This window comes from Sciurus vulgaris, assembly GCF_902686455.1.
Source record: "Sciurus vulgaris genome assembly, chromosome: 1".
In the NCBI taxonomy this organism is placed as follows: Eukaryota; Metazoa; Chordata; class Mammalia; order Rodentia; family Sciuridae; genus Sciurus; species Sciurus vulgaris.
In genome coordinates this window covers 81,228,331-81,251,336 of record NC_136461.1, presented here as the reverse complement: position 1 = coordinate 81,251,336, position 23,006 = coordinate 81,228,331, and the positions used below count along the sequence as shown (strand labels likewise).

Below are 23,006 nucleotides of genomic sequence, written 5' to 3'. Positions count from 1 at the left end.
CAATACCACATATTACTTTACTAAGATTTCTCTGAAATGCTCACATTTCTCCTGTTCCCAAATGAAACTGATGTGTACTAAGAGTAAAAACAAAACAAAAAAAAGAAAAAGAAATAAATACATAAAAGGGCTTAGAGAAGGGGAAAAAAATCCTTAAGCTGTACATACTAGATTTGCATATTTTATGAATGTTACACCTTAATGAAACTTTAAAAATGAAGGTGAAATAAAGAAAATTCCAGATAAAAAAGATAACTAATATTAATTATATTCAGCCTTGGCAAATAGTACAAAAATGTTAATTTAGTTTATAATCTAGGTTGGTCCAGAAGGTTGATTCAAAAGCAATAGTTTCTGGAGTTGTTTATTTTTTTAAAAGGCTATTTATCACAGCTATTCTATTTCAATGATTTTGACTTTTATAATTTATACTAGAAAAAAATCCCCTACCATTCACATTTACCAAAAATCTTAGTCACCTTAACATTTTATTCTCTGAAAATCAATTTTTATCAATTTATGAATAGCCTCAAACAATTTACACTGACCTTCTTACATATATGACCATTCATCAGTAGTCAAAAGCATGTAACAAATTGGGTGTTCACTGTTCCAATTTTAGAATCTAGAAGGCCATAAAATATGCTATCACTTAAGACAATCAATTATAATCAAATAAAAGAAATGAGATGCCAGACAAACAAATGAGAAATTTTTCATATGAAAAGTCACTAGTTGTATTTCCAAATTACAAAAAGGACACCTAATGTCACACAAAGACATGAAAGGTACAGTCCTCTTTCAGAATCCACAGGAGACTGGCTGCAGAACATCCCACAGATACTATCTCAAGATGTTCAAATCCCTCATATAAAATGCTCTAGTATTTGCATGTAACCCATGCATGTCCTCTTGCACATTTTCCAAAAAATTTTAAATCTCTGGATTATTAATACCTAATACAATGTAAGTGCTATGTAAATAGCTATCATACTGAATTGTTTCAGGAACAATGACAAGAAAAACTTTGTATATATCCTGTATAGGTGTAATCTTTTTTCCTGAATATTTTCAATCCAGGGTTGGTTGAATCTGCATGTGTAGAACTCACAGAGGACCAACTATGTACACCTTGAGGGGAAAAAAACTAAACTACCTCAATATTCAAAACATAATTTGAATATAAAGTATAAAAATCCATTGAATTCGTCCACTGAATCAACCAATATTTGAGAGCTTACTGAATGCCAATTCCTTTCCTGAAAATTGAATATATAGCAGGGACACAGCCAAAACACAACAAATAACATTTACTCCTAAAAACAGCAAAATAATAGTGTGCCAAAAATAGGAAAATCTGCCTCTACACATTTATGCTTTTCAAACTATAACAAATATAGAATACTATTTCACATCCCTCATGAGATTCTTTAAATCTGCTAGTTTTCTATCAAGAACTCAAAGAAAAATTGCCTCTAAACAGCAAACATTAATAACTAATTTGGATTCAATAGGGATATTTTATGATAAAATTTTCTCCTTATTCTTCTCTTGGGTTCCATACAAAGTCCAAGTGCTGAATCCCACATTAACAAAGAAGTCAGATATTATCTTAAAACACCTAACAGTATCCCTTACGCTGTAAAAGTTTCAAAGCACTAGTCAATGAAAATTTTGCAAAAACAATCAAAGATTTTACCACAACTTATTTTAGGAAAAAAAGAAAAACAATGAAAGGCACGGATGACATTATTACCTTATCCATAGCCCCAATAGTCTATTGTCAAAGTACAATTTCCAGCTTTTAAAGCATTTTTCATCCTATCAAATGACTTCTTAAGTACTTTAAAATTTTGTTACATGAGAAAACTCTGCATAACTAAGCTCATAAAACTAATAGTTAAAGTTGAAATGGGGGCATCAAAACTTACTATATTTTCCCAATACACACCCCCTTATCTTCAGAAAAAAACTCGAGTAACTAACTTGATGTAAAAGTAAAAATAGTAAGTCACAGATAAGGGGGGAAGACGGTACAAACAAGTTGCAGTAATAATGTAAGTAAAAAAATACAACTGATTTCAGAACAAATATCATATTATTAAAAGAACCAACATACTTCAAGTATTTTTGCAGGAGTGATAATATCAATACAGCTTTCATCTTCTAAAATCCAGAGGAATTCCCCTTCCACCAAAGAAATCAGAAGAAAGAGGTAATCCCTTCTACTAACACTAAGATTTCTTTCTGTGGATTTTTAAATGGTCTGAAAGATCTGAAAATTTGGTTAATTATACACTAATACCTAGTTACACACACACATAGTTCATGAGACAAGCATTCAGCCAGACCAATCTCTTTGCCTGGTCCCAATCAACCCTTCATCACTTTTCAGGCATTCTACCCTTAAATTCAAGTCAAATCTAACCACCACACTAAGGTCAGTGCAGCCAACATTTACTGAAGATCCTCCCAATGTCAGGCTCTGTGCCAGGCAGTATGCTGATAGCGGAGGAGAAAGCAATGAATCAGACAATGAATAAGCAATGAATAATACATGATCTCTGCCCTCTAGGAACTTCTCAGGAACTCCCACATGTAAAACCCTCCTCATTTCAAAAACCAGGTGAAATGATACAGCCTTCCTAAGAGTTCCCTACAAAAATGGAGTAATATTTCACAGCTTTAAATTCCATTTCTCACTCTCTACTTGCTTCAGGTTACTTCTAAAGTCTTATTTCACTATATATGCTATTAGAGGCTCATGCTGTTAACCAATTGATCTCTTATCATTCCCCCCAGAAAGCCTAGCTTAGTGCATAGGTAAGCAGGAAATACACATGTGTTGAACGACCAAGCATTGGCTTTTTTTATATCTTTGTGGTATGTTAGATATACATGGTTGAACTAAAATATAAGGTGATTTTTGTATCCTATAAAACAAAGCTTTAATGTATTTTTTCCTACCAGTTAATATGCTGTAGGTATGATTATATTCTCCCCAAAGTATCTTTTTTGCTCTTAAGCTGAAGATGTTTAAAGATTGAAGATTATTAGATACCATTTACTGATACAGAAGTTATCCGGTGATAAGCCATTACTATTCTCTTGCCATGGTTTCTATCTATAAACAAGGGTTGATAACAGAAAAAAACAGGTAGAAAAAATTTTTGTTTTTTGTTAAGTTTTCAGCCAAACACATTTTATAGATTGGAAAAAGGTGAAAAGAGAGCAAGTATCTTAAGAAAAAGGCAGTAGGGCACGGTGGCACACACCTGTAATCCCAGCAGCTCAGGAGGCTGAGGCAGGAGGATCGTGAATTCAAAGCTAGCCTCAGCAACTTAGCAAGGCACTTAACAACTCAGCGAGACCCTGTCTCTAAATAAAACATTAAAAGAGGGCTGGGGATGTGGCTCAGTGGTTAAATACCCCTGGGTTTAATCCACAAAAAAAAAAGAAAAAAGAAAAGTGGGGCTGGGGAGATAGCTCAGTCAGTAGAGTGCTTGCGTTGCAAGCACAAGTTCCTGGGTTTGATCTCCAGCAACACACACACACACAAAAAGAAAGAAAGAAAGAAAAGAAAAAGGCAGGGGAGTGGAAATGAGCAGCACCGGAAGTAGCAAAGAAAAAGAGACATCTGTTAGAGGCAGCTCTCCAATTCCACCTTAATTTCGCCCGAATGGAATGGAGATATACAACAGGTGCCTAGATAACTCTCACCCTCCTTCATTGATACCAATACTATCTATAATACAATGCTGAACAGGACAATTTTTTTTTTAACCCAACAGAAAGGAAAGTAAGATACAAACAAATATTGCCAGGCACACTGTCTCATGCCTGTAATCCCAGGCACTCAGAATGCTGAAGCAGGTGGATCACAAAATTAAGGCCAACCTCAGCAACTTAGCAAGGCCCTAAGCAAATTAGTGAGACCCTGTCTCAGCAAAAAAATTTTAAAAATAAAAATAAAAAAAGTAAAAAGGGCTGGTGACATAGCTCAATGGTAAAGCACTGGGAGATCAATCCCCAGTACCAAAAAAAAAAAAAAAAAAAAAAAAAGACAAAATATTTATCCTATGACTATTTCCTAAGCTTTGAATACACATGTAATAAGCTAGGGCAGCACCTAGTTCAAAACCACTCTGCCAGACATTGTGGCGCACCCCTGTCATCCCAGCAGCTTGGGGGGTTGAAGCAGGTAGCAAATTCAAAGCCTGCCTCAGCAATGGTGAGACATTAAGCAACTCGAGACCCTGTCTCTAAATAAAATACAAAATAGGGATGAGATGTGGCCCAGTGGTTGAGTTCAATCCCCAGTACCAAAAACAAAAACAAAACAAAAAACCACATCCTGGGCAAGGCAGCAAGACCTGTTTCAAAAAATAATAATATAATAAAGAAAATACACCCAGAAAATGCAGGCTGGAGGGAGGGAGTTGATAGGAATTGGTCAAGAGAGGACATTCAAGATAGTGATATCAATGTAGGTTACTATATTGGAGTAACAAAAGTAGTACAGGTTAAGAACACCTAATTCAAAAAACTGAAATCCCAAATTTTTTGCCAACATGCTGGCCCAAATGGAAAATTCTACACCTGACTTCATAGGGTGGACAGTCAAAACACAGGCACAGTAAAAATACTGTATAAAATTATCTTCAGGCTATGTGTATAAGGTGTGTATGAAACAAATGAATTTTGTTTAGATTTCCAAATATATCTCATTAAATGCAAGTATTCCAAACTCTTTTTTAAAAAAAAGAATGGATATTTTTGTTCTGGTGCCAAGCATTTCAAATATCACCTCAAAATGACTAAATTTGTTCAGGGTAGAGCCAATATTATAAGTCTTTGTAATAAATATCACTGTACATACACTATACTTCCTGCATACCACACACAAAAATTGCTTTATTTTTTTAAACAAAACGAAATTTCTACAGCAGTTTCATGATCTTTGAAAAAATGACACTGAGCCAGGCATGATGGCTGTAATTTCGCAACTCAGGAGGCTGAGGCAGAAGGACAACTTCTATACCTGGCTCAGCAACTTACTGAGATCCTGTCTCAAAATAGAAAGTAAAAGGAGCTGGGATGTGGCTCAGGGGTTAAGCGTTCCTGGGATCAATTCCCGGTTTAAAAAAAAATGTAAAAATAAAAATATCATAGGGTGATAACGACTTGGGAGGCTGAGACAGGATAATCGCAAATTCCAGGCCAGCCTTAACAAGTTAGTGAGACTCTATCTCAAAATGGAAAACCAAAAGGATTGGGGATGTAGCTCAGTGGCCAAGCGCCCCTGGGTTCAATTTCCAGTAAGTGGGGCGGAGAGGGTGGAATCCTCTAATTCTGAAAATGGGAAACAAAATTATATCCAGTTCTGTTTTTTAATGACATTATAATCAATCAGAATGTACAAAGTAAAAAGGGTTAATAAAGCCTGAGATTCTAATCAATGTAAAAGAGTTGAATTTTACATAATTATTTACATAAACTCCTCCCCCTGATTAGAACAATTAATGTTATCTCAAAAACGTAATAGGTTCCTGTGATATTTTTCTCTTGAGTGGTGTGTTTACAGACTGGGCAGGCACTAGTTCAGAAGCTTACAGGAGATTCCTGGGCTCGCTAAGTAGGGGTTAACTAGATGCGTTCTAAAGTCTCTTTCAGTTCAAAAATTCCCAAGCTGCAAGACGTGAAAAATAAAACATCTTGTTCTTCAATTAATCGGATTTCTTTCACTCCCATCCTAACCGTTCACACACGTACTCTAAAGTTATTTCTCCCCTTTCCCTGCAGTGATTTCACGAGACACTCGCAAACAAAAGGCACGGAAAATATGCACAGGTGGGATTAAAAAGGGGCGTGGCCGAGGCCGGGCGGCTCACGAGACAGCGCCCCCACGCAGCTGGTTTCCCCTGCCGTACCTGAGAAATCACTGCCCTCCACACCTCCACCCTCCCGTGGCGGCGTCGGGAACAAATTCTTCGACCTTTTACTCTCCACCCGCACCTTGGCCATACACCGGGCATTGTCTGGGGCCTCCAGCGCCCAAGAAAGGGAAAGAGGAAAGAGAAAGAAAAGGAGAGGACGAGAGAGAATAAAGAACAGCAGGGAAATAAAGCAATCCGGTAGCCGCGCGCTCCTTTTGGTAAAATTAGCTTCCCCGAGGATCACTCAATCTAATTCAGGTCACAAAAGCCAATCCTGCAGCCCAAACGCTGAAGCTGGGGTAGCTTAGTCGAAGTCCCCTGGAGGTACGCCCGTCGGGAGGACCTAGGCAGGGAGAGGGAAATGGGTGTGTGGGCTGGGCCTGGCTGCCCGGAGGCCGGGCTCGGAACAAAGCCGCCCAGCTCCCCCTACCTGGGGCTTGGGCGGCGCCGCCCCGCCGGGCGCCGCCCCAGCCCCGCAGTCACTAGCCCCGGCGGGGGGTCGCAGAGGACGCCCTCCCCGCCCGCGAGCTGCGCCCCTTCAGGACAATGGGCCCCCTCCCCCGCCTCCAGGCGGGGAGATACAAAGGGAGAGAAGAGCGGCCGGCGCAGAGCCAAGCGTCCGGAAAGTGAAGGCGGAGAAGGGAGAAAGGACGCAAGAGGATCGCGGCGGACGCGGGAGCCCGCGGGCCTCTCCCGGGTCGTCCAGGGCGCTGCCCCTCCGCGGCGGCGGAGGCGCGAGAGTGGTCTGGCCGCCCCCTCGACCCCCAACAGAGGAGGGAAGACAGCTTCGCACACAAAGAGGAGCGGGACCCCTACCATCCGCCAGCGCCAAAGCGGGGACCGCCTGACGCGCTCTCGCCGCCGACGGTCAACGGTGCCCGCCAGCCCGCGCCTCCAGGGAGCTGGGGAATCGTGCGGGGCGCCCCTCTTTCGCACTCACCCACAGCTCTGTGCCCCAGCTCATGGCGGAACTTAAGGCGAGTCGGACCGTCTGACTGCCCGGCTGTCCGTGCGTCCGTCGGCTTCGCAGCCGGTCTGTCCGACTTCTTTCTCTGGCTAGCCGGCAGGCTCTAGCGTCTCAACGCTTTTGCTCGAAAGGTGCCGCCACCGCCGGGTTCCCCAGTGAGTGAGAAAGACACGACTGGAGAAGCCGCCGCCGCGTCCCCGCCTCCCGGAGTCGGGAGGGAGGGGGCGCGGGCCCAGGGAAGGCGGGACGTGGAGCGGGAGGGGGCGGGACGCGGTGCACCCTGGGATCTGGGCGGACCCGCGCTCTCCTGGATGGGACCCGCGGGGTCCCCTCTTGGGCGTCTTCCCCACACGCGCCTCTCACGCAAGAGGGCTGTTCTGTGGGTCCTTTGCTAGGCCGACGGCCCCACTGTTGCGGCCGCTCGGATCCCTGCCTCCAAGATGGAAGTGGAGAGAAGGAAAAGACGCCCACTGCCCCTTCTCTGCCCTGGGCCCCCTTAACTGAGGCAACTCCAGACACCCGCTTTTCCTGCCTCTGGTCTCCTTGGCTTCGGAGAACCCTGACAAAGAAACCTCATCCAAATCCTTGGGTTTAGATTGAGTGCGGGGCTGGGGGTGTTAATTAAAATAAGTGTTGGTTAGGGTTCAGTCCTGGTGCTCCGACCTTAGGATTCTTGGGAATCATTGAAATGTGTAGATTGAACGTCAAATGTGAATACAACCTGCCTCCGATTCTCTTTTTAATAAAGTATTATGATTATACTGTAAGTTATTTCAGGAAATCATAAAAAGGGGCAAATCGTCCTGAAATTATTTGGGGAAGTTGTCATGGCATGAAATAGTAGAGGTGGACTACTATCTAACATCTCCTAGGCAGGTGGCCCAGCTGTCACCAGCAGAAGATGAGAAATCAAGCTTCCCTGATTTCTAGGATGGGAACCTGTGGGTGAGGGTTGCGTGTGTTGAGCCAGGTGTCTTCCCTGGAAGTGCAAACCTATTCAGAACTTTAAATATCTATTTCAGAATATACAAACCTTGAAGACAGGTCCATCACATTTTTTTCCTCTATAGACTTGCTTCCCAGCTTAACTCCATAATTAGGCAGTCAGCAGTTTGGCCGGTGCTTCTAGATATCAAGTACAGTATGCTTAGCAATTCTCTAACATATGCTTTAGTATTAATTGGTTGTCTCCTAAAACACATGTCAATCAAGTCTACTAGTAGAGTACTCCTAAGTGAGTAATGACAGCTCAGTGTCCTCCCAACAGGTTGTGTCAGCATTTGAAACTCCTCCGGGACATGGCCTGCACAGGTGAGCCAGATTCTTCTGCTTTAATCCTTGTCCTTGCACTCCCTCAGGGTTGAGGCACAACCTCTGCTCTTGCTAAATAGTTCGGAATACTCCAACCTCTACTCTTGCTAAATAGTATGCTGTCCTTCTCTGAGGTAGCTTGAACATACAAATTTCATGTGAAATGCTTAGTTGTTCCATGCCATGGAAGTCTCTGAAATATTGAGCAACACTCTAACACTTTTCTATACTGTCTCTATTTCAAATAGAATTTCTTCAGTATGAGGTTATTTATATCACCTCATACTGCTAACTACCTCTCTTCCTCTTGCTCCCTAGATATCTTTAAATGTATTTAGTATTCACAAGTAACACTAATTAGTAATGAATAATATATTTATCAAACGAATGTCTCATTATTTAGAACCATTCCAATTCTAAGATGTATCTAAATACTGTCATTAAAGTTAAGGCATGGAGACCATAATTTAAACCAAAATTAAGTGTTTTCCCTTCATTTTTTTAAAAATTTTTAGTTGTAGATGGACACATTTTTATTATTTAGTTTATTTATGTGATGCTGAGGCTGGAACCCAGTGCCCCATGCATGGGAAGCAAGTGTTCTACCACTGAGCTACAACCCCAGCCCCTAGTGTTTTCACTTTAAAAAAGTAAAATAATCTCTCATTCACATTAAATATTATCCCTAATCATGCAGTCTATATAATGCGCCAACAGAATACAAAGTCTTACCTCCAGGATGAGCATTTTTCTTCTTCCAAATTTTCTAAACAGAATTCCACACTTAAAATAATTCATTTCTCTTAAAAAAAAAAAAAAACTAGGTTTGTGGGCATCAAACTTAATATTCAAATATATACAATTTTCATTCTCCAATACTATGAAATTTTAGGCATAATTTATATGACCACCTTACACTGATAATCACCTAAACAATTATTTGTAACTTGTAGAATTGTTTCATATTAAAATCACTATTTACTTCAATGTCTTCAAGCAAAATGATTAAAAAGTGAAAACTAGGGTTCGGGGTATAGCTGCATGATAGAGCACTTGTCTAGCATGCTCAAGGCCACAGGGTTCAATCCCTGGCACAGCAGAAGAAAAAAGAAAACTCTCACAATGCAGTGTTCTATTTAGTGTTATATTTTGTTACCAAAAAAAAAAAAAAAAAAAAAAAGAAAGATTAATCAGATTTCAAAGTATTCCTTTTTATAACAAATTTCTAAAACTAGGCATTTTAGTTGACAGACATGCAGAGTTGTTTTATGCACATAGTCAAATACACAAATATATATTATCAGCATGGCAATTTATAAGACTGAGTTTTTACATAATCAGAATTATTTGGATATTAAATTATTTTTATATATGATTTATTCTTTATGAACCCTTAGCAAGGCATTTTGTAAGCAATTCAAACACATCATTTTTATCTCTTAAAAAGGTAACATAACTCAAATCTTGTTTTGTATTTTTGTTCTGGTTCTGTGGTTTGAACCTGGAGCATTTTACACTGAGCTACATCCTCAGTCCTTTTTATTTTTTGAGACAGGGTCTGGCTAAGTTGCCCAGGCTGACCTCGAACTTGGGATCCTCCTGCCTCAGCCTCCAGAATTGTTGGGATTACAGGTGTGCCCCAGTGTGCCCAGCCTATCACTCAAATCTTGAAGGAAATATCTCTTTGGTATAACAGAAAAACATTAATTTATACCCCCATATCATAACTTGAAACATTATACCAAAATCTGAAACCAATTGTACAGTTTTTGTAATTTGACTTCTTGGCAATCAATTACCACATAGTTTCTAATTCATATTACATATTTTATAAGGTAATCAACACTAAGAATTAAGGGAATAATTATTCTACTTTTTCCACATAATTTTTACAATGAAGTAACTCCACTGAGTAAACTCCAAAGGGTTTACATTGCCATCAGTCATTAACAATTTAAAGTACATGATGACAATACTTTTATTGATGCATTTTCTCTTAAAACAGGTTGAATCTGGTCAATAATAAACCATTGAAGGGTTACCTTTTTTGCATATCTTATCACTTAGTAATTCAAATGTAAATCCCTTTTATAATTTTTTTCCTGATTGGATGTTTCAAGTTTTTATTTATTTACTTATTTATTTATTTTGTATAGGGGCTTGAACCCAGGGATACTCAACCACTGAGCCACATACCCACATTTTTTTGAGACAAGGGTCTCGCAAAATTGCTGAGACTGACCTCAAACTTGCTGTCGTCCTATCTCAGCCTCTGAAGACACTGGGATTACAGGCCTTTGCCACCATGCCTGGATCAAGTTTTATTTTTAATTAATACATAATAATTGTCCTCTTACAATTTCTTGTTATAAACATTTAGCTAATGGCACTTTCAGTTTCAAACTTCCCTGCATGAATTCTTTTTAAAGTCAGGATGTCAAACATAGTTCTTTGAATAATTTACTGATCTAAATACATCAACCTCCAACCATAAATCAATCCCTTGGTTACGAGGAAAAAATAATATCTGGAGTATAGGAAGATTTTCTTAGCGTGTATGTATCAACGTCGGATCCATGAATAGCTACCAAGAATATAGACTTTCCACTACCCAAAGGCAACAATCTCTAGCATAAACAATAGCAACTCACTTTTTTCTCATTTAAATATATTTAGACTATGTCTTAAAAGTAAAACTATAGAGGCAGTGTCCCCAAATAAAATTATCTAAGTAGCTAGACCAGAAAATCAAGCTAAAACTATGTTAGGAAGAATATCAAGGACCATATACTTGACATCTCCATTTTAATGCTGCAAATGAAGCACCAAAGAAATGGAATCATGCTAGCATACTGACTCCATGCCAGCTAAATAAAGAATAGCACTGGCTAGTTAATAGTCATCACTACTTTCTGTACTGCCAGTTTTCCTAACCAAGAATTGGAAGAAATTCAAACGTCAAGGACATAGTTTAAGGTGGCTCACTAGAGAAAAAGAAAGAAGGCAGAGAAAGAGAGAAAGAAAGAGAGAGGATAGGAGGGAGAGAGATACTATGTCTTTTGGGATTCTACTCTCCATTATTGAATCTAGTGAAAGAGTTTCATGTAATTATCTTTAATGAAACTTGGCCAAAAGAAAAAGAAAATTCTATACAAATCAAATGGTGTCAGTCTAGTTAAAGAAGTAACTAACTTCTACTTTTCTATGATAATTGGTTATTTTCCACTGTCTAAAATACTTAAATGTTTTAAAAATTGCATAATTCTGCAAAGTTTTACACATTTAAGTGTTTGTTTAAATTTCCTTCAAAGTAGGAAACCAAGTAGAACAAAACTGAAACCCATTCAAAATTTCTACTAATTAAATTTTTAAAGTTTTCCTGGTTTTTTTCTTGTTGATTTTGTTTGTTTGTTGAGGAGGTTCACCTATATTGACAAATTTCCAGATATGTGCATCAATTAACAAAGAGAACACATGGTTCTCTATTTCAGGCTTATGGTAGTTATGAAATCCAGTCAAGTGCATCCTGTAAACTCAGAAATGAAATGGCTTGTACAGAGTCACAAGAGCCAATTGTTAAACTTTCAGGAATTTTGCAAACAGGTTATTGAAAATGTTGGCTTCATATCAGTCAGTCATGGTGAGAGAATTTACACCATGGTAATTGCTAAACACTACAAATTAGGGCTGTTTCTTCCTTTGGAGAACTGATTGTAAGACATTAGCATACCACTGTTTAACTGCTACATCGACTAGTGAAGGAAATGAAAATGTGCCTCAGCTACTGTCTCAGTCTATTTTGTGTTGCTATATCAAAATACCACAGACTGGGTAGATTATAGCAAACAAACAAAAAAAAAACTATTTTCTTACAGTGTTGGAGGCTGGGAAGTCCAAGGTCAGGGGGCCAGCACCTGGCAAAAATCTTTGTGCTACATCAACCCATGGAGGAAAATAGAAGGGCAGGAAGTGCAAGAGAGCAAGAAGGGGCCCAACTCACTTTTATAATAAACCCACTCAGGTTACAACAATCCTACTCCCACAATAACATTAATCTATTCATAGGGATGGGCCTTCATTACTAATCACCTCTTCTAAGGGTTGGTTCCCTCTCAACACTGCCACATTGAATATTAAGTTTCCAACACAAGAACTTTGAAGCATTTAAACCACATCAGTATGCTCCTGGTCCCCCAAATTCATATCCCTCTAACATGCAAAATACATGCATTCCATCCCAATAGCCACAAAAGTCTTACCTCATTCTAACGTCAACTCAAAAGTCCATAGTCTGATCTAAATCAGATATGAGTGAGACTCAAAGTATGCTTTATTGGAGAAAAATTCCCCTCCAGCTGTGAGCCTGTGAATTCAAAACAAATTATGTGCTTCCAAAATAAAATGGAAGGACAGCCATAAGATAGACATTCCCATTCCAAAAGGAAGCAACACATGAAATGAAAAGATTAACATATCCTAAGCAAGTCTAAAATCCAACAGAAAAAACAACAATAAATCTTAGGGCCAGAGGAAAATCTCCTTTGACTCCATGCCCCCATCCTGGGTATACAGGGACTGGAGTTGCACAGATGAGACAAACATTCTACCACTGACTACACCTCCAATTCAGATTAGCTAAGGTTTTTTTTGTTTTTGTTTTTGTTTTTGTTTTTGTTTTAAATATACTAAGGATTGAATTCAGGGTTATGCCACCACCAAGTTCCATCCCTAGTCTTTTTTATTTTTTATATTGAGACAGGGTCTTACTAAGTTGCCAAGGGTCTTGCTAAAGAGCTGAAGCTGACCTCACATTGTAATCCTCCCACCTCAGCCACCAGAGTCACTGGGATTACAGACATGTGTTACCTCACCAGAGAGATTAACTAAGAATTTAATGCTCATTTAAAAAAAAATCAAAGTAGCTCAGATTGTAGATATTTTAAGTTCTTTGAAAATAAGGTAGTCTATTTATGTTAATTGTAAATTCAAGGTGCTATTTAATGACCACTTTACTGTAACAATATAGTTTTATTCCATGAGATTAAACACAGCAAATTAAAGCCACTCATTTTGAAACAAAACAACAAACATGTAATTTCTGATAAACTTCAAGTATTTAGCTTTTTACCTGAATGACTTGGTCCTATAATTATAACCTAGGTCATCTCTAGTACTGAGCATTCTAGGGAATATTAATTAAAATAACTCCCAATGAAGCAAAATATTCCATAGGGTTCTCAGATTTAGCAAGTAAAAAATACAAGACTCCCGCTTAAATTTGAATTTTGGATATTATAAATATTGCATGGGACAGACTTGCACAGTCGTGTCAAGGTTGGGGATACATTCTGAGAAATACATCATTTGACAGTTTAGTCATTTTGTGAAGGTTCTAACACATTTATAACCTCACTAACTAATATAATCTTTTGGGACCACCATGGTATATGCAGCCTGTCATTGTCTGAAACATTACTACATGGCACACGACTATACTAAAAAATTATTTGTTGTCTGTCTAAAGTTCAAATTAAATGGGCAATCCTGTGTTCTTTCTGGCAACCCTAAATATTCTTACATTAAACACTTTAGTTAAGAGAATTTTCACCAGTTGAATTTACACCATGGATTTGAGGAGTCAGTGAACACCTGAAATTGGATGTATTTTTAATAGGTGTATTTGGAGTTTTTTTCAGGGAACAGAAGTATACTTTCATCAGAGTTTGCTTCAAAATCTCTTGGAGAACTTTTTAAAGAATTGTGCCCAACAAGGTTGGAAAGAGTTTTTTATTATATGTTTATAATGCCCTCTAGAAGGACACATAAGAAACTGGAAGTAGTAGTTACCTCTTGACAGAGGAACTAGGACATTACATGACAAGACTCCTACTTTGCACTATTACTCTTTCGTACTACTAAATTTTCTTATAATATTCACATTTTATTTATTTAAAAAGAGTTTACATTTACAGAAGAACCCAACAGTACACAGACCTCACTACAGACCTTCATGAAGTCAGAATTTCTAAATGTCCCTTGGATAGGCCATGTTTATATTTTGTTTGTTTGTTTTGTTTTTGTTTTGTTTTTGATTTTGCTTTGCAGTACCGGGGATTGAAGCCAGGGGCACTCTACCAGTCAGCTATATCCCTAGTCCTATTTATGTATGTATGTATAAATGTATTTTTTTTTTTTTTTTTTTTTGAGGTACTGGGGATTAAACTCAGGGCCTTGTGCTTACGAGGCAAGCACTCTACCAGCTGAGCTATCTCCCCAGCCCTGTATGTATGTATTTAGATAAGGCCTTTCTCAGTTGTCCAGGCTGGCCTTAAGCTTGCAATCCTCCTGCCTTAGCCTCCTGGGTCACTGGGATTACAGATGTGCACCACTGAATGGAGCTTTTTTTAAATTCACAGTATATTTTTTAATTTTTTTTTTATTTTTTTTTAAATTATTTTTTTATTTTTTATTTTTTTAAAATTCACAGCATATTTTGACTATACATTAAAATCATATACATTGCACCATTTGCCAAAAAACAGCAAACACAAATATAAACACATACATACCATCCCTGTATCTCCTAGGAAAGACAGGCTTCAAGCTAGACTGGAGAGCTTGTTTTGATTTTTTTTTTAATATACATATTTTTTTTTTCAGTTGTAGATGGACTCTTAAGGGGTCAGTCAAACCATCCCCACTCTGGCAGTGAGATGGGAAACTGTTCATTGTTTAAGTTGAAAACCAGGAAAATGGACTCCTAGTTAATGTTTTTGCCCATCAAATTATGCAAAGGGGTGATTGAGCCTTTACTTATGCCCCTATTAAATAACCTACATTTTCTGTAATTTTAGTGGGTAGGGTTAGGAATATCAATGACCTTTCATTCCTGGAAACGTTAAGTGTTCTGGCATCAAAGGAATTTGCCCAGCCAGCTCCACAGTGACATACCAACTGTTCATAATTTACTTCATCCTATTATCCAGCAAATGTCAGTGTTCCAAGAAGTACTACACTACTTCAGGATTAAACCTGTAAAGAGAAATACACCCAAACTCATTCTAGTAGAGCACTGACTATCTGGAACATTCTTTGGAGTCAACTAAAGAAGCAGTGCTTCTTCTTCTCCATCTCAGCAAAATTGGTAGGGAAGAATTTCTTCCTGGACAAACATGCAATCTGATGAGGAAAAGTACCTGTTTATTCTCTTTTCTTAGTTTTCTATTTCTGGTCCATTGTGACCAGAGAAAAGGAATGCCATAAACTACATGACTGCACCAGTTTTTGTAACACATTTTATTTATTCATAAAACCAACCCTGGACACTACTATGAACCAAGTCCTAGAAAACAGTGGCTGGTATTTTTCTTTGGACAGTCATTCTAGGATTCTTGGACACCCTTCTTCAGTTTCCAAAATGGGTAATTTCTGAGATCATTAAGGGTATTTCACTTAAGAACATTAAATTTCCCTAAATGATCCTAAATATTTTATTGGTTAAAAGGATCCAGAATGGTCACCCTAAATTCCTAAAATGACTTTTTTCAATAAAAAAGAGACATGACAGAATTGTGACTTTTGTTCTTTCTCTAGAATGCCTCTCTATCTGATTAACTCTCACAGTTCTCCGGGATTCACCTCCCATGGGATGACTAAGAAGTGTTGGGTGACACTATGCATAGTGGTGGACACATGTAATCCCAGCAATTTGGGAGTCTGAGGCAGGTAAATGACAAATTCCAGGCCTCGGCAATTTAGCAAGATCCTGTCTGAAATTTTTTAAAAATTTTAAATAAAAGAAAAATGACTGGAGATGTAGCCAGTGTAAAGTACTCCTGTGTTTAATCACCAGTATGGGGGGCGGGTGTGAGGGGGGGAGAAAGAAAGGGGAAGTTCTCCCTTTTCTCTACTTTCCTTCTGACTCTACTTGGTGCTCTTTCCTATGTTCTTATTGCCCTTGGTGTTTAGCTCTATAAAAGTAGATAACTGTCCAGATAGTCCTCTTACTTGTCTATCTTTTTGAAGGACAGGACTATTCCTAACACAGAGTAAATTCTCAATTATTATCCAGCAAATTAATATCAAAGATTCTCAAGCAATAAGTCAAAATTTACTGTCTATATATCTTTAAGGTTTGCTTATAGATAGTAGATAAATCATATTTCTGGGATTGATCTTCAGATTATTTTACCTCTAATACTATTACAAACCTCCCTCAACTCTTATTTGGTTTCAATACCAATAAACTAGAATTAAATTATGATTTTAAAAAATCTTAAAATGAAAATTATTTATGAAACAACATTCTTAATTGTAGATTTTTGCAAGACAGGAAAATAATGGGAAAGAGCTAATTATCTTAGAGTTATAAAATGCACAGAAAGTTTTGTAGATTTTTTTAAACAAATGCCCTCAAACTTGGAAGGTTTTTAAATTGCACATAAAAATGGCACCAGTTATTATCACTTTAAAAGTTGTTCAGAAATGCAGGTTAAGTGAAACACTTTAAAAATTAATAAATGGAATTCAGAAAGACCAAAATGACTATGACTTCAATATTCCCAGCAAAAGATCAGCACAGGTTAAGTTAACTGTGTATCAATGGTTGAAAGTCCACAAAAGTAGCAAGCTTAAGAGTGAGATATATATATATATAGTTTGTTTTGTTTGTTGATATATATACATATATATATTATTTGTTTGTTTGTTTGGCACGGGAGATTTAATCCAGGGGTGCTTTACCACTGATCTACATCCACAGTCCTTTCAGTCTTTTTATTTTGAGACAGGGTCTCAGCTAAGTTGCTTAAACCCTTGCTAAATCGCTAAGGCTGGCTTTGAACTCACGATCCTCCTGCCTCAGTCTCCTAAGTTGCTAGGATTATAGGTGTGTGCCATCACACCAGGCTCATAGTCATTTAAACAACTAGTGCTGGATCAACTGGATACCCTCTTAGAAGAAAAAAGATTCTTCACCCCTACCTCATATAATGATACACAAAATCCAGTTCCAAGTAGATTTTTATATTAAATCGTGAAAAAATGCAGTTTCACAGGTAATACAGTGAAGCTTCTAGAACATACCATATGAGAATAGCTATTTTCCTAGCCTTTGTGAATTTTGTGTAGGCAGAATTGTTTGGGGTTTTTTTGTTGTTTTTGAGTGTGCCAGAGAAGGAACCTAGGGTTTTGCACATGGTAGATAACTGCTCTACCGCTGAGCTACATCCCTAGCCCCTGAGATTTTTTAAACAGAATACAAAAAGTGCTAATTAACCATAAAGGGGAAAAAATGATACAGTAGATTGAATTAAAATTATCAAATAGTGCTTTTAAGAGAATGAAAAGACAAGCCCAGAACAGAGAATATATTAGCAATATATATAATACAATAAAAGGACTAATATCTAGGATAAGTAAAGAATGCCTACAAAACAATAAAATAGATCACATGATGGAAAATTGGCAAAAATTTGTGAAGTAACATTTATATAAAAATATTAATCAACAAATATATTGTCTTAACATTTGTCCATAGCAGAGAAATGCACATTAAAACTCCACTGAAATAATACTATGTCTATCAGAATGGGCAAAATATAAAAGACTGACAATACCAATAGAGAATATGTACAACAATGAAAATTCTCACACACTGTTGGTATAAGTATAAATTGATATAATTTTGAATTGGCAATATTACATATTATGACCCAAAAATTCTTTTCCCGGGCATATACTCAAGCATAACACATTAATATTTGTTGGTAGCCTCAATTATTCATAATGGATAAATACTGAAGACAATTCAACTTTTCTTCAATAGCAAAAAGGATAAAAAATGGTATATTCATATAATAAAGACATTAGCCACAAGGGAAAAGAATTAAATATACCTATAAACAAAAATAAAAACTCTTCAAAGTCAGACATAAAGATTCTGTAACACATAATTACATTTGTAAAGTTTCTAAGAACAGGAAAACCTAAACTGTCATGTTACAAGTCAGGATAATGTTTATCTCTGGGAAGAAGTGGGAGGGTAATGACTGGGAAGGAGACAAGAGAGTCTTCTGAGATGTTGGTAATGTTTTTTTCCTTTATCTGGTAATGCTTTTACAGGTTTCTTCACTTTCTGATGATACTTCAAACTGGTGGTACTTTGCTTTTTACTGTTTATATACTTCAACTTTTAAGAAAGTGTTTTGTATTTTTAAAAAGACCTGATTTCTTCAGGATACTTATTTACCTTGTGAAATGACTCTGGTTTCCAAGAATAATGCTGGATCATTTACAATGTCTTTTCATTTTCACAGAAATTTCCAGAATTATTTCCACTAAATAAGAAATTGCACCTACACAGATCATTAAACACAAGATAGAAGTTGAATCATTGCATTAGTTTTGACTGCCATCTAATGGTAAGACTGCTATAACTATTCAGAAGTAAACAGTCTGTTCCTACAATGAGTAAGAGGACATTGACTTTGGCTAAGAAGGTCATGACCCTACCGTAATTTTTATTCTTTCTCTTGATTCCTTTATACCCCTTCCGATTACAGCCCACTTAGTACAGCCAATATCAGGCAGCAACACAATGTATAGTTTTGTTACGATGGAAGTCCAGAAAAGGAAACAGACTCAGTTTATATAATTCCTAGAATATAATCAGTGCACAATAGGAAATTTTTGATTAGTGTGCTGCCTAGCACATCCTTCCTGGACCTGACTTTTTCAGTGGAGTTTTGAAAGTAAGGGCCTATGTGTCATGTTGCTGTAGTCTGACCTAGAAGTTCCATACACTGTGGTGAAATGTATAACCAAAAGAAAGGTAGAGAATTTTTCAGTGAGAATTTGAGTAAGAATAAGTACTTTTGAACATCAAGTATTGCCTAGATATTTTTAAAAGCAAAGAGGAATTTCTCTAGTCAGAGAATCCTCAAGTCAACAAGCACCTTTTTGGGGTGGGTTTCAGCAATCTTTATGGAAAATAGGAAAAGAAGAAACTTTGGTTATATTTCTTCTATACCCTGCTGCCCACTAAATCTAACTTGCTTACCAAGTAATGAAGATTAACACAATTTCAACCTCCAGCAAAATGCCCCAATCACTTTTATTTAATCTGAGCAGCATCAATCATTTTTGTTTGTATCAACAGCTTTCTTGAGTCATAACTGACATATAACAAACTGCACATATTAAAGGAATTGTGTATAGACCCATGAAACTGTCACAACAATCCAGATAATAAATATGTACATCACCCATTAAAGTATGACATTCTGTAGTGCAAATTTACTTTCTCCTTTCCACTCTGTCCCTAGTCAGCTACTGATTTGCTTGTGATAAATGTAGATAAATTAGTATTTTTTTGAGAATTTTTATATAAATGGAATCATAATGTTTATACTTTTTATCATCTGGCTCCTTTTACCCAGTCTGGTTATTTTGAATTCATATATATTGCTACTATATATTTCATTTCTTTTTATTGTTGAGTAGCATATTATGTGGATACTATAATTTGTTTATCCATTCACTTGCTCATGAATAGTTTATTTGACAAATTATAAGTGTTACAAATAAAGCTGCTATGAACATTTGTTTTTATTTTTTTTCTTTGTTTAGTACCAGAGATTGAACCCAGAGGTACTTAACTACTGAGCCATATCCTCAGTCCTTTTTTAAAAATTTTGAGACAGGGTCTCAATAAGTGGCTTAAGGCCTGACTAAGTTGCTGAGGATAAGTTGCCGCATATGTTAGTTGCTCTGAACTTGGAATCCTCCTGTCTCAATCTCCCGAGCCACTGGGATCATAGGCATGTACTACCAAACCAGGCTGCTATGAACATTTGTGTAAAAATTTTGTGTGAATATATGCTTGCTTACTTTTTTGTCCGTTTGGAATGAATGAATACCTAAAAGTATTTGCCAGAATGGATAATGGCCTACCAAAGATGTCCAGGGGTTATTTTCCAGACCTAGTAAATATACACATTATTTGGAGATGTGATTAAGAATCTTGAGAGATTTTTCTGATTACCCAGAGGGCCCAATGTAATCACAAGTACTCTTGTAAGAGGGAAGCAATAGAGTCAGAAGAAGGCGAAGTGACAATGGAGCTCAAAGAGGGATTAGAAGATTCTATACTGCTTGCTTTAAAGACTGAGGATGACATGAGCTAAAGAATTCGGGCACCCTTTGGAAGCTGGAAGGTAAGGAAACTGATTCTCTCCTGAAGTCTCTGGAAGGAACCAGATATTGACAACATCTTGACCATAGCCCAGTGTGACTGATTTTGGATTTCTCACCTTCAGAACTCTAAGATAATAAATTTATATTGTTTGGAACCACCAAGTTTGTGGTAATTTGTTATAGCAGCAGCAGAGTAATGTAATAAAATGTAATGACTAGGTCATATGATAAGCTTATGTTTAACTTTTAAAGAAATGTCTGTTTTTCAAAGAGACTGTACTATCTGAAAGTTTTACTACTAGTGTATGAGAATTCCATGTTGCTTCACAAGGTCACCAATACTCAGGATTGTTAGTGTTTTAATATTCTGGTGGGTATAAGTTAGTATTCCATTGTGGTTTTAATTTGTATTTTCCTAATGAATAACAGTGTTGAACATCTTGTCACATACTTCTTTGCATCTACACATCTTCTTTGGTGAAGTATCTGTTTAAATATTTTGCCCAACCACTCTGGAAAGCAGTATGGAGATACCTCAGAAACCTTGGAATGGAACCACCATTTGACCCAGTTATCCCAATCCACAGCATATACCCAAAGGACTTAAAATAAGCATACTATAGTGTTGTAGCCACATCAATATTTATAGCAGCTCAATTCACAATAGCTAAGCTATGAAACCAACCTAGGTGTTCTAAAACAGATGAATGGATTAAAAAAATGTGGTTCATATGCATAATGGAATATTACTCAGCCATAAAGAAGAATGAAATTATGGCATTTGCCAGTAAATGGATGAAACTGGAGGCTATTGTGCTAAATGAAATAAGCCAATCCTAAGAAACCAAAGGTCAAATGTTCTTTCTGATATGCTGATGCTGACTAACAACAGGGAGGGTGGGCAGTAGGGTTGGGGGCAATGGAGGTTCACCGGATTGGACTGGATTGGGGGGAAGGCAGGGGAATGGGAATAGGAAAGACAGTAGAATGAATCAGATATAACTTTCCTATTTTCATATATGAACACATGACCAGTGTAACTCCACATCATGCACAATCACAAAAATGGTTATACATACTCAATGTGTGTATAATATGTCAAAATATATTCTACTGTCATTTATAACTAAAAAGAACAAATAAAAATTTTTTAAAAAATCTTTTGCCCGTTTTTAAAAAATAATTGGGTTCTGTCTTTTTATTATAGTATTATATTCTATTGTTGGGAGAAATACTTGATAAATGTCCATTAGGTCAAGTTGGTTCATAGTATTAAAGTATTCTATATCCCTACTACTTTTCTGCCTACCTGTTTTATTAAATGAGAAAAATGTTGAAATATCTGACAATAACTGTGGGTTTGTATTTTTTCCTTGCAGTTCTATCAGTTTTTCCTGTACATCTGAAGCTCAGTTATAAGATACATAAGCCTTTGGAATGGTGAAGTCCTCTTGAACAACTGACCCCTTTATTTTATTAAATGACTCTTTAATTTTGGCAATATTCTTTGCTCAGAAATAATTTTTGTCTGAAATTAATATTCTCACCCTAGTATTCTTTTGACTAGTGTGTGTATGGATTTTATTTCTACCTGTTTGCTTTTAGGTTGTGTCCTATTTTTTAAATGAGTTTCTTGCAGGCAGCAAATAATGAAGTCTTGCTTTTTAAAATCCAACTTGATGATATTTGCCTTTAAGTTGTACACTTAAGACATTTACATTTAATGTAATTCATGATATGGTAGGGTTTAATTATACCATTTTGCTTTTTCATTTTTTTTTTTTCCTGTTTCTTCTTTTTCATTCTTGAACTTCTTTGGATAGAGTTTTAAAATTATTCCCATTTTACCTCCAGTTGTTGGTCTATTAGCTATAATCTGTTTCACATTTTAGTGATTTCTTTAGGGTTTCTAGTATACAGCTTTTATTTTTAAATTACTTTTATTTTGTGGGGAATGCTCAGTGGTAAGCTTTACCAGTGAACTTCATCTCCAGCTCTTTTTTATATATATTTTTTGAGGCAGGTCTTGCTATGTTGCTAAGGGCCTTGCTAAGTTGCTGAGTCTGGCTTCATACTTTGTGATCCTTCTGCCTCAGCTTCCCCAGTTGCTGAAATTACAGGTGTGCACACCATGCCCTGCTAAATCCTGTTTTTTTATTATTTATTTACTTATTTTAGACCAAAGTGAATTTGCCATATATTTGGAAAAATCTTTGTCTGTAGGGTGGAAATCAGTTATACCTCTACAGGACAAAATTCTTTGCATCTCACTTTTTTTTTTTTCAGAGATTAAAACCAAGGGTGCTCAATCACTGAGCCACATCCCCAATCCCTTTTTAAAATTAATTAAAATTTTTTTTTCATACATGTATATAGGGTAATAAGGTTTATCTCATTCTACCGTCCTTCCCATCCCCATCACCCCACTATGGATCGGCATCTGCTCATCAGAGAAAACATTCATCTTTAGATTTTAAGGATTGGCTTATTTCACTTAGCATTATATTCTCTAGTTGCATTCATTTAACTGCGAATGCATCATTTCATTCTTCTTTAAGGTTGAGTAATATTCCATTGTGTATATGTACCACATTTTC

The 23,006-nt window shown here is 36.9% G+C and overlaps 2 protein-coding genes across 4 annotated transcripts in view; one reads left to right on the top strand and one right to left on the bottom strand.

Moving 5' to 3' along the window:
* Nucleotides 1–7,009, bottom strand: part of FNBP1L (formin binding protein 1 like) — a 122,589-nt gene extending 115,580 nt beyond the window's left edge. For all 3 annotated transcript variants that reach the window (XM_079150554.1, XM_079150552.1, XM_079150553.1), the window contains exon 1: nt 6,877–7,009. In XM_079150554.1, the coding sequence (XP_079006680.1) occupies nt 6,877–6,900 (24 nt within the window). In that variant the 5' untranslated portion in view covers nt 6,901–7,009. The remainder of the gene's footprint in view (nt 1–6,876) is intronic.
* On the top strand, nt 4,753–22,685 carry LOC306668422 (uncharacterized protein). The gene is made up of 5 exons (XM_079151765.1): nt 4,753–6,913; nt 8,171–8,214; nt 18,531–18,635; nt 20,262–20,429; nt 21,789–22,685. The coding sequence occupies exon 1, from the start codon at nt 6,298–6,300 to the stop codon at nt 6,910–6,912; it is 615 nt and encodes a 204-aa protein (XP_079007891.1). The 5' UTR covers nt 4,753–6,297; the 3' UTR covers nt 6,913; nt 8,171–8,214; nt 18,531–18,635; nt 20,262–20,429; nt 21,789–22,685.
* Nucleotides 22,686–23,006: the final 321 nt, after the last annotated feature.

Excerpts from the sequence above, each read along its gene's own strand:
- LOC306668422 (XM_079151765.1), top strand. The coding sequence starts at position 6,298 with ATGGGTGTGTGGGCTGGGCCTGGCTGCCCGGAGGCCGGGCTCGGAACA.